This window comes from Aulonocara stuartgranti (assembly GCF_965226115.1).
Source record: "Aulonocara stuartgranti genome assembly, chromosome: 18".
NCBI lineage: Eukaryota > Metazoa > Chordata > Actinopteri > Cichliformes > Cichlidae > Aulonocara > Aulonocara stuartgranti.
In genome coordinates, this window is record NC_138954.1 from 10,394,738 (window position 1) to 10,408,450 (window position 13,713).

The 13,713-nt window shown below is 41.0% G+C and overlaps 2 protein-coding genes across 2 annotated transcripts in view; both read left to right on the forward strand.

Moving 5' to 3' along the window:
- ak5 (adenylate kinase 5) overlaps nucleotides 1–13,713 on the forward strand; it is a 111,296-nt gene that overhangs the window by 75,108 nt on the left and 22,475 nt on the right. The window contains exon 11 of the mRNA XM_082514831.1: nucleotides 12,253–12,416. Coding sequence (XP_082370957.1) covers nucleotides 12,253–12,416 — 164 coding nt within the window. The remainder of the gene's footprint in view (nucleotides 1–12,252; nucleotides 12,417–13,713) is intronic.
- LOC309694648 (ferritin, middle subunit-like) lies at nucleotides 11,200–11,933 on the forward strand. The gene has a single exon (XM_082514836.1). It carries the CDS (start codon nucleotides 11,215–11,217, stop codon nucleotides 11,662–11,664), a length of 450 nt encoding a protein of 149 aa, XP_082370962.1. The 5' UTR covers nucleotides 11,200–11,214; the 3' UTR covers nucleotides 11,665–11,933.

Below are 13,713 nucleotides of genomic sequence, written 5' to 3' on the forward strand. Positions count from 1 at the left end.
TAACTCAGCACAGTGTGCCGTGGATCTTTAAAAAAATAAATAAATAAAAATAATCGGAGGAAACTCGACAAGTCCAGGAAATAAGAACCGATGGCAGGCCTAAAAAGAACTGACAGCAGATTAACAGAATCTGAAAGTCATGTCCTTCAGATTTTTTTTTAAAAGACACAGAACCTGAGAGATTTATCTGATCCTTAAGTTGATCCATCTAAGGTTCACTGAAGCCTCAAAGATATGGTCTTGGTGGGAGCATGGCTTTCAAGAAGCCATTCTTAAGTGAAACAAAGAGAAAAGACTGAGATGTGTCAGATGACACAAGAACTGGACTGAAAAATCAGTGGCAACAGGTGTGATGGAGTGATGATTCATTGGTTGAAGTGCTCATCAGTATGTACAGAGGAGAGAGAGGTACAGCAGTGGGTGTCTACAGCCATCTGTAAAACAACGTGGAGGCTCTGTCATGGTTTGGGGCTCCATTTCAGCCAGTGGCGTTGGTGATGTTATCAAAAGTGATGGAATTATGAATGTAGAAAAGCATTGTCAGATTTTGATCCAACATGCAATGTCATCTGTTAAGAGTCTGTGTGGAAAACATGGGTGTCCTTTTCTATGAGTACATATCAGGTCAGGTTTGAACTTTTGGTCTTCTGTATAATTCGGCCTTTTGTTTATATTGATGCTAAACCTGTCCACCTGCACATGCTGCTAAGAATTAAACATTAATGAAGGCACTTACATTTTGTTAATTAAAAGTCAGAAGAGGAGACTCTTTTTCCTCTCTCTCTTTGACAACAGGATTGAATAAAAACTATCATCAAACTTGGCCGACAGGTAAAAGAATCCAATAAATTTGGGTACAGATACACCTTCTGTAAGTTAGCAAAATCTCCAAGCTGCCTTCAAGTTTAATGTGGATTTGCCTCACCAACTGCCTTGCATGGTAACTTGTGACTTAAAAATCCTTCTTGTGACAAATGGTTCATCTGATCACCTGCCAAGTATTTTTGGAAGTGGGTCCCTTTAAAATACAAATTTTTCTTGTATAGATGGTAAGAATCTGCCAGCTACATGCTACATACATCGCTGCACTACTCACCCCCCCAACTTTCAAAGCTCCTCAGTTTGCAGCTTGACTTTTTTCCTCTTTGGTGCTCTTTAAATTCTATAGATCATTCCTGTGAGCGCTAAGTTAGATGGTGAGACCCAATGATCTGTCAAGAATATTTGAAAAAGTGCCTGGCTTTTTGGCGAACAATTTCTAAGAACTACTTTCCAGATGGTTCGGTGTAACAAACCATCTGCTGCATCGGGTTACCCATCCAAAAGTGTTCTGCAGAAGTGCTACAGGGGGGAAAAAGCAGTGAAATACTAATGTGAGCTTTTACTTAAGCCATTTTCCCTCCATTTCTATCTTTTTGTCTTATTCCACCATGCTCTCTGACTTCCATCTCTCTCTCTTTTTATTTCCCCTCTCTGCGGAAAATTATTATTTGCCCTTGTAATCAGACTTGCATTTAAAAAGTGAAAAACCTGCTGGTAGTGTGTGATGCAACAGTGGTAATTTTGCACTTAGTGGGGCTGGCTGGAAACGAGTGTTATGGTGTTAGAGGATGCCATTAACCCCTGGAGGGTCTTAGAAAAATGCATACACTATCGGTCTTAGAGCCACAAATCGACCCAAGACTCTCCAGGGGTTAACAAGCAGAAACCACCCTGCTGAAGCTAATGAAGAAATTTCTAATGATAACTTTTTTTTTTTCCCCTTAAGGATTTACGGGCTTAATAAGAGAATCAGCTGATTAAACAGTCAGTCAGGTAATCAGCAAGGCACAGAAGATTAATTGATAACATACTCTACCAGTCAAAAGTTTAGACACCTTCTCATTTAATGGTGTCTATTTTCATGGCATTGTAGATTCTCACTAAAGGCATCAAAACTATGAATGAACACTTATGGAATTATGTGATAAACAAAAAAGTGTGAAATAACTCAAAACATGTTTTATATTTTAGATTCTTAAAAAATAGCCACCCTTTGTTTTGATTACCACTTTGCACCTCTTGGCATTCTCTCGATGAACTTCATGAGGCCGTCACCTGAAATGGTTTTCCAACAGATGCTGAGCACTTGTTGGTCCTTTTGCCTTCACTCTGTGGTCCATCTCATCCCAAACCATCTCGACTGGGTTTAGGTCAGGTGACTGTGGAGGCCAGGCCATCTGGTGCAGCACTCCGTCACTCTCCTTCTTAGTCAAATAGCCCTTACAACATTCTTTGTGGTTTTTTGGCCCAAACAAATTTCTTCTCCTTGTTGCTTTTCCTTAGCTGTGGTTTCTTAGCAGCTGTTTGACCATAAAGGCCTGATTCGCGCAGTCTCCTCTGAACAGTTCATGTAGACACGTGTCTGCTACTGGAACTCTGTGTCGCATTTATCTGAGCTCTAATCTGAGGTGCTGTTAAATTGATTTCTGAGGCGACTTGGATGAATTTATCCTCAGCAGCAGAGGTGACTCTTGGTCTTCCTTTCCTGGGGCGGTCCTCTTGTGAGCCAGTTTTGTCGTAGCGTTTGATGGTTTTTGCGACTGCAATTGGGGACACATTTAAAGTTTTGACAATTTTCCGGACTGACTGACCTCCAGTTCCTAAAGTAATAATGGAGATGTCATTTCTCTTACAACATCATGAAGCTCACTGAGAGAAAGCCAAGGTTTGCAGCACTTCCAACAAAGCAAAGAGTGGCTACTTTGAGGAACTATAATACATATTTTTTGAGTCATTTATTTATTTTTTCTTTGCTACATATTTCCATATATATATTCCTTCATATATTTGATGTCTTCAGTATCTACAATGTAGTAAAAATAAAGAAAAACCACTAAATGAGAAGGTGTGTCCAAACGTTTGACTGGTAGTGCATGTAATTTAACACATACAGAATATAAATTCCAGGGGGGCGCTAGCGAGCCAGCAATGGAGTAGGACGTGTTTCTGAAGGCTCCCGCTAACAGAGTTTCAGAAATAGTTTTTTTTCAACCTACAAAGTCTCATTTTATGTCACAGGGGAAGCTAACAGTTTTATATACTATATTAAAGCTTCACTCGAGACAAAATGGCATCGAACCTAAGGAAATACAAGTACACCGGAGGAACTGCGGCTAGGCCCGGCGCATCCTCGGGCGAGAATACCAATGGTGGCCCAAGGGCGGCGCCCGGCTCAGCGACCACGGAGGAACGGGCTCAGCAGAGCGATGGGCGCTTTGTGGACACTGATGCCCTGAAATTAGAGCTTCTTCAATCCATTAAAGATGATATCAGCGTGGTGTTAAAAGAAGAACTCAGGAATGCACTGAAAGAAGATTTTGATAACATTAGGGCTGACGTGCAAGAAGTGAGAAATGAGATTGCTAACAATACGGCGGCAGCGCGCGCTGAAATGGATGGAGTTAAGGCCACGGTGAAAGAAGTAGAGGACGGGCTGTCAATGTGGAGCGATGAGGTGGTCACCTTGCAATCTACGGTGAAGACTTTGAGGAAGGAGCTATCTGACCTGAAAGATAAATGTGATGACATGGAAGGCAGGATGCGGAGATCCAATATCCGTATCATGGGGGTCCCGGAGGGCCCGGATTCGAGCTCCACCACGGCCGTATCCGCGCTACTACGTGAAGCGCTGGGTATGGATAAAGATGTTATTGTCGACCGCTCACACAGGAGTCTGGCCCCGAGAAGGCCGGGTGGTAACCCGCGGGCCATCATAGCCAAGCTTCATTACTACCAGGACTGTGTGGAAATTCTACGCCGTGCCAGGACCCAAGCTCCGCTGAGGTTCAATGGACAACCGATTGCAATATTCCCGGATTTTACGACCTCGGTGGCCCGAGCTCGGGCTGCTTTTACAGAAGTCCGGAAACTTCTCCGTGAGCAGGAAGGTATCCGTTTTGGGATCAGGTTCCCAGCGCGACTTTGTATCACGCACAACGGGGAGGAGAAAGAATTTCTGGATGCGGCGAAGGCAATGGAATATGTTAAAGAACATATTATCAACGTCTGAGGAGGCTGCGCCTGTCGCTCTATGTGGGAGCGCCAGTGCTACGGTTGGTTGTCTCAGTTACGGCTGAGTGTATATGACTGTTTGTTGTAGCGTTCGCACGGTGATGAAAAGCTTGAAGAGACACTTCTTGTTCAGACATTTAAACTTATTTCATAAACACATTTTGGTTCATTTTATTTCATGGCAATACCATTGGGTTTAGAAAAGTTCTATACTTTGTTTGGATGTCGATATATGTATGTGTATATATATATATATATTTTCTTTTTCTATTTTATTGACTATTTTTCTTTGTAGGATATGTTATGTCAAGCGGCCAGCGGGAGCCTAAGAGTCTGGCTTATAGTAACCCAAACAAGCACTAGGCTATATGTGTGGATCTGTTTGCAGGGGGTTTGGCAGTCACCATGTTCGATCTGGTGTAATTGCTCATTGTGTTCTTGGTTTGGGCTTCAGCCAGATATGTTTATTTTACTTATCAATGTGTTTTTTGTTTTTCCCTTTTTTTTTTTTTTTTTTTTCTTTTTCTTTTTTTTTCCTTCTTCTTCCTCCCCTCTCTTTCCTCTTCTCCTATGCCTGTTGTGCATCTGGAGCTTTCATATTTTACTATTTGAGCAGGGATGAGCACAGCGCGATCATTTAGTGATCGGGTGGTAAATTTTGTAAGCTGGAATGTAAAATCACTCAACCATCCAGTCAAGCGGAAAAAGGTTATTACTCATTTACAACGACTTAGAACGGATATAGCATTTCTCCAGGAAACGCATCTGCGTACCTCTGATCATCTTCGAATCAAGTCTGGATGGGTAGGCCAGATATATCACTCTAAATTTAATTCTAAAGCTCGGGGGACAGCAATATTGATAAGCAAAACTTTACCATTTATAGCCACAACTGTAGATGAAGACCCTGCAGGCCGTTTTGTTGTAGTTGTAGGACATTTATATGGTTTCCCCTTGATTTTAGCGAATGTCTATGCCCCTAACTGGGACGATCATAGTTTTTTCACTAATGTCTTTGCACGGCTTCCCAACATGGCAACGCATAATATTATTCTTGGTGGGGACCTAAATTGCTCATTATCTGCTATGGACCGCAGCTCGCACAAATGCACGCCTATTTCAAAATCAGCACGTGTTATACAGCGTTTTCTTCATAACTACGGGTTAGCTGATGTATGGAGATTTCGTAACCCAACTTCAAGTCAATATTCTTTTTTTTCTAATGTCCATAAAACATATACTCGTATAGATTATTTCTTTCTGGACAAAAAACTCCTCCCTTTAGTGACAGACTGTGATTACAAGGCCATGGTGATCTCAGATCATTCACCTGTTGTTCTTTCACTGCGTATTCCCAATGCCTACTCCAATTATCGGCCATGGAGGTTCAACCCAGTATTGTTAGCAGACGAAGAGTTTGTTAATTATATTAGGTCTCTAATAGATTTCTTTCTTGCCATCAATCAAACTCCAGAGATGTCACCATCAACTGTTTGGGAATCTCTAAAAGCATATCTGAGAGGCCAGATAATCTCATTCTGTGCGAACAAAAGGAAGAGGGATACTGAGCAACTCTCTCTATTGGCTGACGAAATTACTAAACTAGACGCTGTATATAGCCATTCCCCTGACCCGGTATTATATAAACGTAGGCTGAAATTACAAACTGAATATAATCTTCTATCTACAAAACAGGCTGAGTATCTAATTTCGAAGTTGCGTAGCTACTCGTATGAGCATGGAGAAAAAACAGGCAAGCTGCTAGCTCATCAGCTACGACAAAGAACAGCTAATCAAGCTATCCCTGAGATCCGGAATGACCAGGGAATAAGATGCACGGATAACCAAGGTATAAATAATAGTTTTTTTAGATACTATCAGACTTTATACAGCTCCCCCCCGGCTAAGGATGACCTGGCTCTAGAAAATTTCTTTGAGAAACTTGATATCCCTTCCTTAGGAGAAGATGCGGCCACCAGTTTGGAGGAGCCCATTTCTGATGCTGAAATTGAAATGGCCATACGGAGTATGCAGTCTGGAAAATCACCTGGCCCCGACGGGTATCCTTCCGATTTTTTTAAGAAGTTTTCTAACCAATTGAATCCATTGTTAAAATCGACTTTTGAAGAATCTTTCCTCTCACAATCCTTGCCTCCAACAATGCGTCAGGCAGTGATCTCCCTAATTCTAAAAAAGGATAAGGATCATTTAGATTGTGGCTCATACCGTCCAATATCTCTGCTGAACACCGACACCAAAATCCTTGCTAAAGTGTTGGCCCGCCGTTTAGAGAAACATCTGCCCTCCATTATCTCACCTGATCAGACAGGCTTTATCAAAAACAGGTACTCGTTTTTTAATATTAGACGTTTATTAAATATAATCTATAGCCATGTCAAAGGTACTGTATTGGAAACTGTTATTTCACTTGATGCTGAGAAAGCGTTTGATCGGGTGAGATGGGACTTTCTTTTCCATACGCTTGAAAAATTTGGCCTCGGGAGTAATTTTGTATCCTGGATAAAAGTATTGTACTGTGACCCTGTAGCGGCCATTCGGACCAACAATAGTCTGTCCCCCTTTTTTCAGCTTCAGCGTGGCACACGACAGGGGTGCCCTTTGTCACCTCTCCTTTTTGCCATCGCAATCGAACCGCTAGCTATTGCTCTAAGACACTGTGTTGAGGTTGAGGGAATACGTCGTGGGGATATCGAGCATAAAGTCTCTCTTTATGCCGACGACATGCTCTTGTTTATTTCCAACCCTTCAAATAGCCTCCCTAAACTTTTAGATGTACTTAAGGAATTCGGGACAATTTCCGGATATAAGGTGAATTTCGGGAAAAGTGAGGCAATGCCTTTAGGTACAATAACCGGGGAACTTTCGTCTATTTTAGCACCTTTCAAGCTCAGCTATAACAAGTTCAAATACTTGGGCATTTGGATTACGCAGAATCATAGAGACTTGTATAAAACTAATTATCTTCCTTTATTGTCTAAACTAAAGGAGGATTTTGGAAAGTGGGAGTCCTTGCCTCTTTCGCTGGGTGGTAGATTAAATATCATTAAGATGACTATATTCCCTAAATTTCTATATCTTTTTCAGTGTCTTCCAATTTTTTTAACCAAGTCTTTTTTTAATAATCTAAATAGTCAAATCTCCTCCTTCATTTGGAACAAAAAACCACCTAGGCTGAAACAGAGTGTATTACAAAGACCGCGGAGCGCAGGAGGCTTGGCACTCCCAAATTTTCTGTTTTATTACTGGGCAGCTAATATAAGAGCATTATTGTACTGGATGAAAGACCATGATAATTTATCATCATCATGGGTAACACTGGAGCGGCTATCAGTGAGTCAATCCTCCCTGGTGTCTTTGCTGTGTGCCAGATTACCTCTGGCGAGACCGATCTCCAGCTTCACCACGAATCCTCTTGTTGTCCACTCACTGAAGTTATGGTATCAGCTCAGACGGCACTTTAAACAGACTGAACTCTCTCTTAATGCACCACCGCATAGACACTGCATGTTCTCCCCATCCTTGACGGACGAGGCATTTAACATATGGACAAAGCTGGGAATAACGTCAATGGCTGCTCTTTTCACGGACAATATCTTTTCCTCATTTGAACAGCTGGTGAACAAGTTCAAGATCCCTCAGTCACACTTTTTCAGGTATCTACAACTCAGGAATTTTGTTGCTTCTAATACTGACTGCTTTCCGTCCTGTCCACCACCATCCCTTTTGGATGATATTTTTGATTTTAAGCCAAATGCTAAGCGGGTTATAAGTGATGTTTATGAGCTGTTGAGTAATTTTAGGCTGTCCACATTGCAATCACTTAGGGAACGATGGGGAAGTGATCTTGGCCAACGGATTACAGATGAGACTTGGCACAAGATAATCAATAGCATTTCTTCATCATCTATTTGCCTTAAACATGTGGTGATTCAGTTCAAAGTTGTTCACCGTCTCCATTGGTCTAAAACTAGACTGAGCAAAATCAAGGATGGGTTTGACCCCACATGTGACCGGTGCAAACGAGAGCCTGCTTCCCTATTTCACATGTTCTGGGCGTGTCCAAAACTGGGTAGCTTTTGGAAAAGCATATTTGAAACCATATCCAACATATTCGGTGTTCCAATTGCACCCTGCCCGTTTATAGCTATTTTTGGAGTGACGCCTTGTGATGCCAGTCTTTCCAAATCACACTCTGATCTTCTGGCCTTCTGCACTCTTTTGGCCCGTAGAATGATATTATTGAAATGGAAAGAGCCACTTCCACCTGTATATGGGCAATGGGTTAAGGATGTCATGTACTATACTCAGCTGGAAAAGATCCGCTACACTGTAAAAGGTTCGGTTCGGCGGTTCTATGACACATGGCAACCTTTTCTTACTTACTTTGAAAGATTAAGTCCGGATACTATTGCTTAATGTGCGTGTGAGTGGGGTTTTTTTTTTTTTTGTTTTGTTTTTTTTTTGTTTTTTTTTCTCTTGCTGTTGTTCATTTATTTTATTATTTACTTTGTATCTGTAACTTTATTTTATTTTATGTTATTTTGTCTCTCCTTTCCTCTCTGGCTGGGTTTTAGTTACACTGTTCTGGGGGGGTAGGGGCACAACTGTCTGTTAATTTTGCCATAATTGTTGTTGGAAGCAATTCTTTGTTCAATAAAAAGACCTTGATCAAAAAAAGAATATAAATTCCAGAGGATTGTGTTGGTTTGTCATCTTTGCTCATTGTGAAACACAATGTGTAGATTTTTGTCGAATGATTAAAATGATGCAAGAACATTTTTCATTCTCAGTAATCATCACCAGATAACAGATAAATCATGTCAACATTTTGAGGAAAAAATCTCCCCTCCCAGTCCATTTTTCATGTAAACTGATAAAGTTTCTTAACATTACCTATTAATGCTTTAAGGAAACATTATTTAGCAGGGCTGTATCTGTCTTTGCCTTGTTTTGTGCTCATCGTTTTCATCTCTGTCTGCTTCCATCTCTGTCTCTCTAATTTATTCCATCTGTCACTTTGGCTCTTACCGCGGACGCCGCTGTGACAGTGCTGTTCACACATGGTAGGATGGTTTGGGCATCTCAGATCTCAGCCTCTACCAAACTGAGCGTTAGCAGAGAAACCAGAAGCAGAATTCAAACATGCCAAAGCTGCAAATTCATTCTTTACTCATGTTTTTTATGTTTCTGTTTAGGTTTAGATTATATGGATAAAAAAAAAAAATGTGTGAATCTTTATGATTCTCCTGTGTTCTATCAAATCCACACCACATTATGTTATCACACTCATTTCCTGCTGCCCATTTTTAATGCTGGCCTAAGCCATAGCTTTGCATGATTCAGTTCAAAGTAATCCTCTCGACCAAGCTGTTTCAGCTCCATTTAAGCCAACTTTATTTTGATTGGCTGCTTTAAACAGCAGCTGTGCTCGCACCCAGAACTCTGCGCCTAAGATGACCATACAGGCCAACTAGCCAACAACTGGAGACATGTCAGATATGATTTTTTTAAAAATGCTTTCTCACTGCTCCCAATATGACACTCAGTGCACCCCATACATTCTTAAAAACTCGTTCTGAGAATGGACAAAAGAATGACCCTAGGAGGACACTATGCAGCATCTCATGCTCACAAACACCTTAATTTAAGGATTTCCACCCCTGCTACTTATTTCCTCACAAAGCTCAGTAACCAGGATCCTGGAAACATTAATATAACATCATCTACACTGTGAAAAGTTATATTTGTGTCTAAATATACTCGCCGTTTGGATGAGGCGGCAGCCTGTGAGGCTACAGGTTTGATAAAATTGCTTTTTTTTAAATCAAATTTGTAATTAGTTGAACAAGTGATATTTTTTCTTAAAATCATGCATCAGTTTGTTTGTTTTTAAACTAATAATTCTATATATTACTCCTTCTCAAAGCTCAGGAAATAATCCAGCCTCAAAGGCTGGTTTCGAATATATCTGAGGACATTTTCATTTATGCAAGCTGTTTGCACCCTAAAAGCATGGAAATGTTTAACATGGCTGCAGTGCACACTGTGACACCTACTGAGAAAATGAAGTAAAAGTAAGAAGGAAAGTAAAACACTTCCCAAAGCTGTGACCTTTAAACTGGGTTCATCTAGATGATGTTCTCAGTGATGAAACCGTCTTCACACTCAGACAGTTCGCAGGGGTTTGACTTGCAAGACGAACTAACTAGAAGAGCCACTAACAAGCTTCTCAAGGATTTCTGGGTCATTATTTTACATCCTGGTGGAGGTGTCTGTGCAGCGTATGGAGCCTGGCTAAATAAACGAAGGCGGTGTTTATGTTCTGAATGAATCCCTAGCCCTTCCTCCTTGATTTCTTCTCTCTGATTTCAGTCGTTCCCCACCGTGCGAGCCTCACCTCGCTCATATCTGTCCGTGCTCCGTAAGGAAATGGTGATGAGCGCACTTGTTTTTGAATTCAACTCGAGTTGAATAATGATGAATATGAAGCGCATCCTGAGTTTTATTACTAGGCTCAAGGCTAGCGCTGATAAATGACTGCTTCACACAGTTTCACGGCCACGTTATACAATTATACTTGCAACAACACCTGCGAGCATCACAGCAAGCTATCAAACACAGAAAGTGCCGGTATATATTCTGACCGTAAGAAGTGAAAGCAGCTAAAATGTAATTACTTAATGAAAGCTGGTTGGTTAGAAAAAAAGGTTTAATTCCCACTTTGATTTATCTTTCTCTGAATATGATGCTTTGTATGTTCATTCTGCCTTTTTAAGCCCTCCACATTACTCTTTACTTTTTTAAAAGTATGCAGTGCTTTCCTTATTTACTCCTTGTGGAAAGTAATTGTTATATTACCTCTGCATCACTCTGCAAATTGCAAACTTATTTCTGCACAAACCCCTGTCTTAATGAGGACGGCATACAGATGATCTTTCTTTTATTATGCAGCTTAAATGTTATTGCGATGCTAACAGCAAAGTCAGTGAAAAACCACTCCTAGAAGACTTCACAGACACACACACACACACACACACATCAATCATTAACTCATTACCAACTAGATGCCAGCTGCATGTTTGAATGACACTAATAGGGAATGAGTGAGGAACTTCGGTTATGTTAAAAGATATGCTCTGAATGACAGAATACACTTCTATGGCCTTCTACTTTGACCGTGATGATGTGGCCCTGCCAGGCTTCTCCCACTTCTTCAAGGAGAACAGCCATGAGGAGAGGGAGCACGCTGACAAGCTGCTGTCCTTCCAGAACAAGAGAGGAGGTCGCGTCTTACTCCAGGACATCAAGAAACCAGAGCGTGATGAGTGGGGCAGCGGGCTGGAGGCCATGCAGTGTGCTCTGCAGCTGGAGAAGAATGTCAACCAGGCTCTGCTGGACCTGCACAAGCTGGCTTCTCAGCATAATGACCCTCATCTGTGTGACTTCCTGGAGAGCCACTACCTGGATGAGCAGGTGAAGTCCATCAAGAAGCTGGGTGACCACATCACTAACCTCACCCGCATGGATGCCCACAACAACAAGATGGCAGAGTACCTGTTTGACAAGCACACTCTGGGTGACAAGAGCTAAATGCTGAGACGTAGAAGTGAGCCTGGAGTCAGCATGTTAACAACACAGGCTTTGAAGTAAACTCACTTCTGCTCCAGCTGATTTCTTTCCTGATTTCCTCACTTTAAAGCTGGCATCAGTTCTTGTATGTTGTGGTGTTGTTGTGTGAAATGTCACATGGAGCGATGGATGTTATCAGGGTATGGCTCTGCTTCTAAGCTGTCTGACATTTGGAAATGTTTCTGATCTGTTCATCTGAATAAACCTTTTGAGCTGGGAAAAAAAAAAAAAAAAAAAAAAAAAGAAGACTTCACAGAAAAATGCAGAAACAATTTTACCTTCCATTTTCCTTCTTAATAAATGTAATTTAATTGATTTTTTTTTGTTTTATCTGTTTTTTATCTGTTTCTCTTTGTTCTTTAACTGTACCTTCTTTCGGACACACAAACACTCATCGTCCATTTCCTATCATCTCCCTCCTTTATATTCTTCTGTCATCTTTCAATTTCCTCCTCGTCATCCTCTTCTCACAGGAGGTTAGTCTCAGTGATCACTTGACCGTGACGATATGGCCTTATTTCTGCTTGTTTCTCTGTGTTTCTGTCTCAGGTGGTCCAGGCTCAGGTAAGGCTCTGCAGTGTGAGCGGATGGAGGAGAGGTTCGGCCTGCGTCGCGTCACGCTGGGTGACCTGCTCTGCAGCGAGCTGCAGTCTAACAACGATAGGGGGCGCTACCTGCGGGACGCACTTGAGAGAGGAGAACAGTTGCCTGAGGTCAGTGTGGCAGTCCAGAGTAAAACAAGCAAATAATGAGGGGATTACTGAAGCTCACAAAGCCTAGAATTATAAACTGATTTGACTTTACATTGTTTTCATTTGTAAAAATCACATTTTGCATTATTAGCACAATAAATACTCCATAACTGTTGTGTGATTGAAAAATTGGACATATAAAAAAAGGGATTAACCATAACCGTTTAGGATGAGGGTAAAATTAGATTCAACTCATCTCCAGTGCAAGTAAAAGAAAGTATTTGTCCGCTTCCTGGATTCAAAACGTTTTGAATGCGATAACTCAAGATTAAGGTGACGTACGAGCTTTAAATTGATATCATAGGTGCATCTACTAACAGTCTTGGATGAGTTTGAACCTCAGTGCTCTTGACCTCACATGTGTGTTTGATAGAGGCTGAGGGGAAGCATGGGCGGTTGCCAGTATTTTTGCATAACTGTCACACTTACATTTTTCAGATCATCAAGCAGTTTTTAATATTAGACAAAAATAACCTGAGTAAATAGAAAAAGCAGTTTTTAAATGATGATTTTATTTATTCAGAAAGATTGAAAAAATAATTTTGACTCACCTAAATAAACCTAATTGGTTGTGCCACCGTTGGCAGCAAAAACTGCAATCAGTTATTAACTGCCAATGCATCTCTCACATCAGTGTGGAGAAATTTTAGCCCACTTTTCTTTGGAGAATTGTTTCAATGTTTTCAACCAAAATCGTCCTGGTAAGGTCGTGCAAAAGCATCGCAATTGGATTTGTCCTGACTTTGGCTAGGCCACTCCAGAAACTTGATTTTGTCTAATTTCTTTGAGTCATTCAGAGGTGGACTTATTGTGAATTTTCTCTTACTGCATAACCCAAGTGCGTTTGTGCTTCAGGCCATGAACTGGTGGTCAAACATTGTTCTTCAGGTTATCTGGTAGAGGACAGAATTCATGGTTTCATCAATTACAGCAAGTCGTCCTGAAGCAGCAAAGCAGCGACAGACAATCACACTGCCACCGTTATGTTTAAATGTTGGTGTGATGTTCTTTTTATGAAAAGTTCAATTGAAAAGTTCAGCTTTTGGTTAGTGTACAGAGTTTTTCCCCCAAACTCTTGAGGATCGTCAAGCTGTTTTTTGGAAAGTATGAAACAAGCCTTTCAGTTCTTTTTTTCCCCCCAGTCTCTTTATTATTGAATCATAAACTCTGACCTTAACTGAGAAAAGTAAGGCCTGCAGTTCTTAAGATGTTGTTTTTTGTTCTTTTCTGACCTCCTGGATGAGTCATTGATGGAGTA

Coding starts and splice junctions, on each gene's coding strand:
- LOC309694648 (XM_082514836.1), top strand. CDS start 11,215: ATGACAGAATACACTTCTATGGCCTTCTACTTTGACCGTGATGATGTG.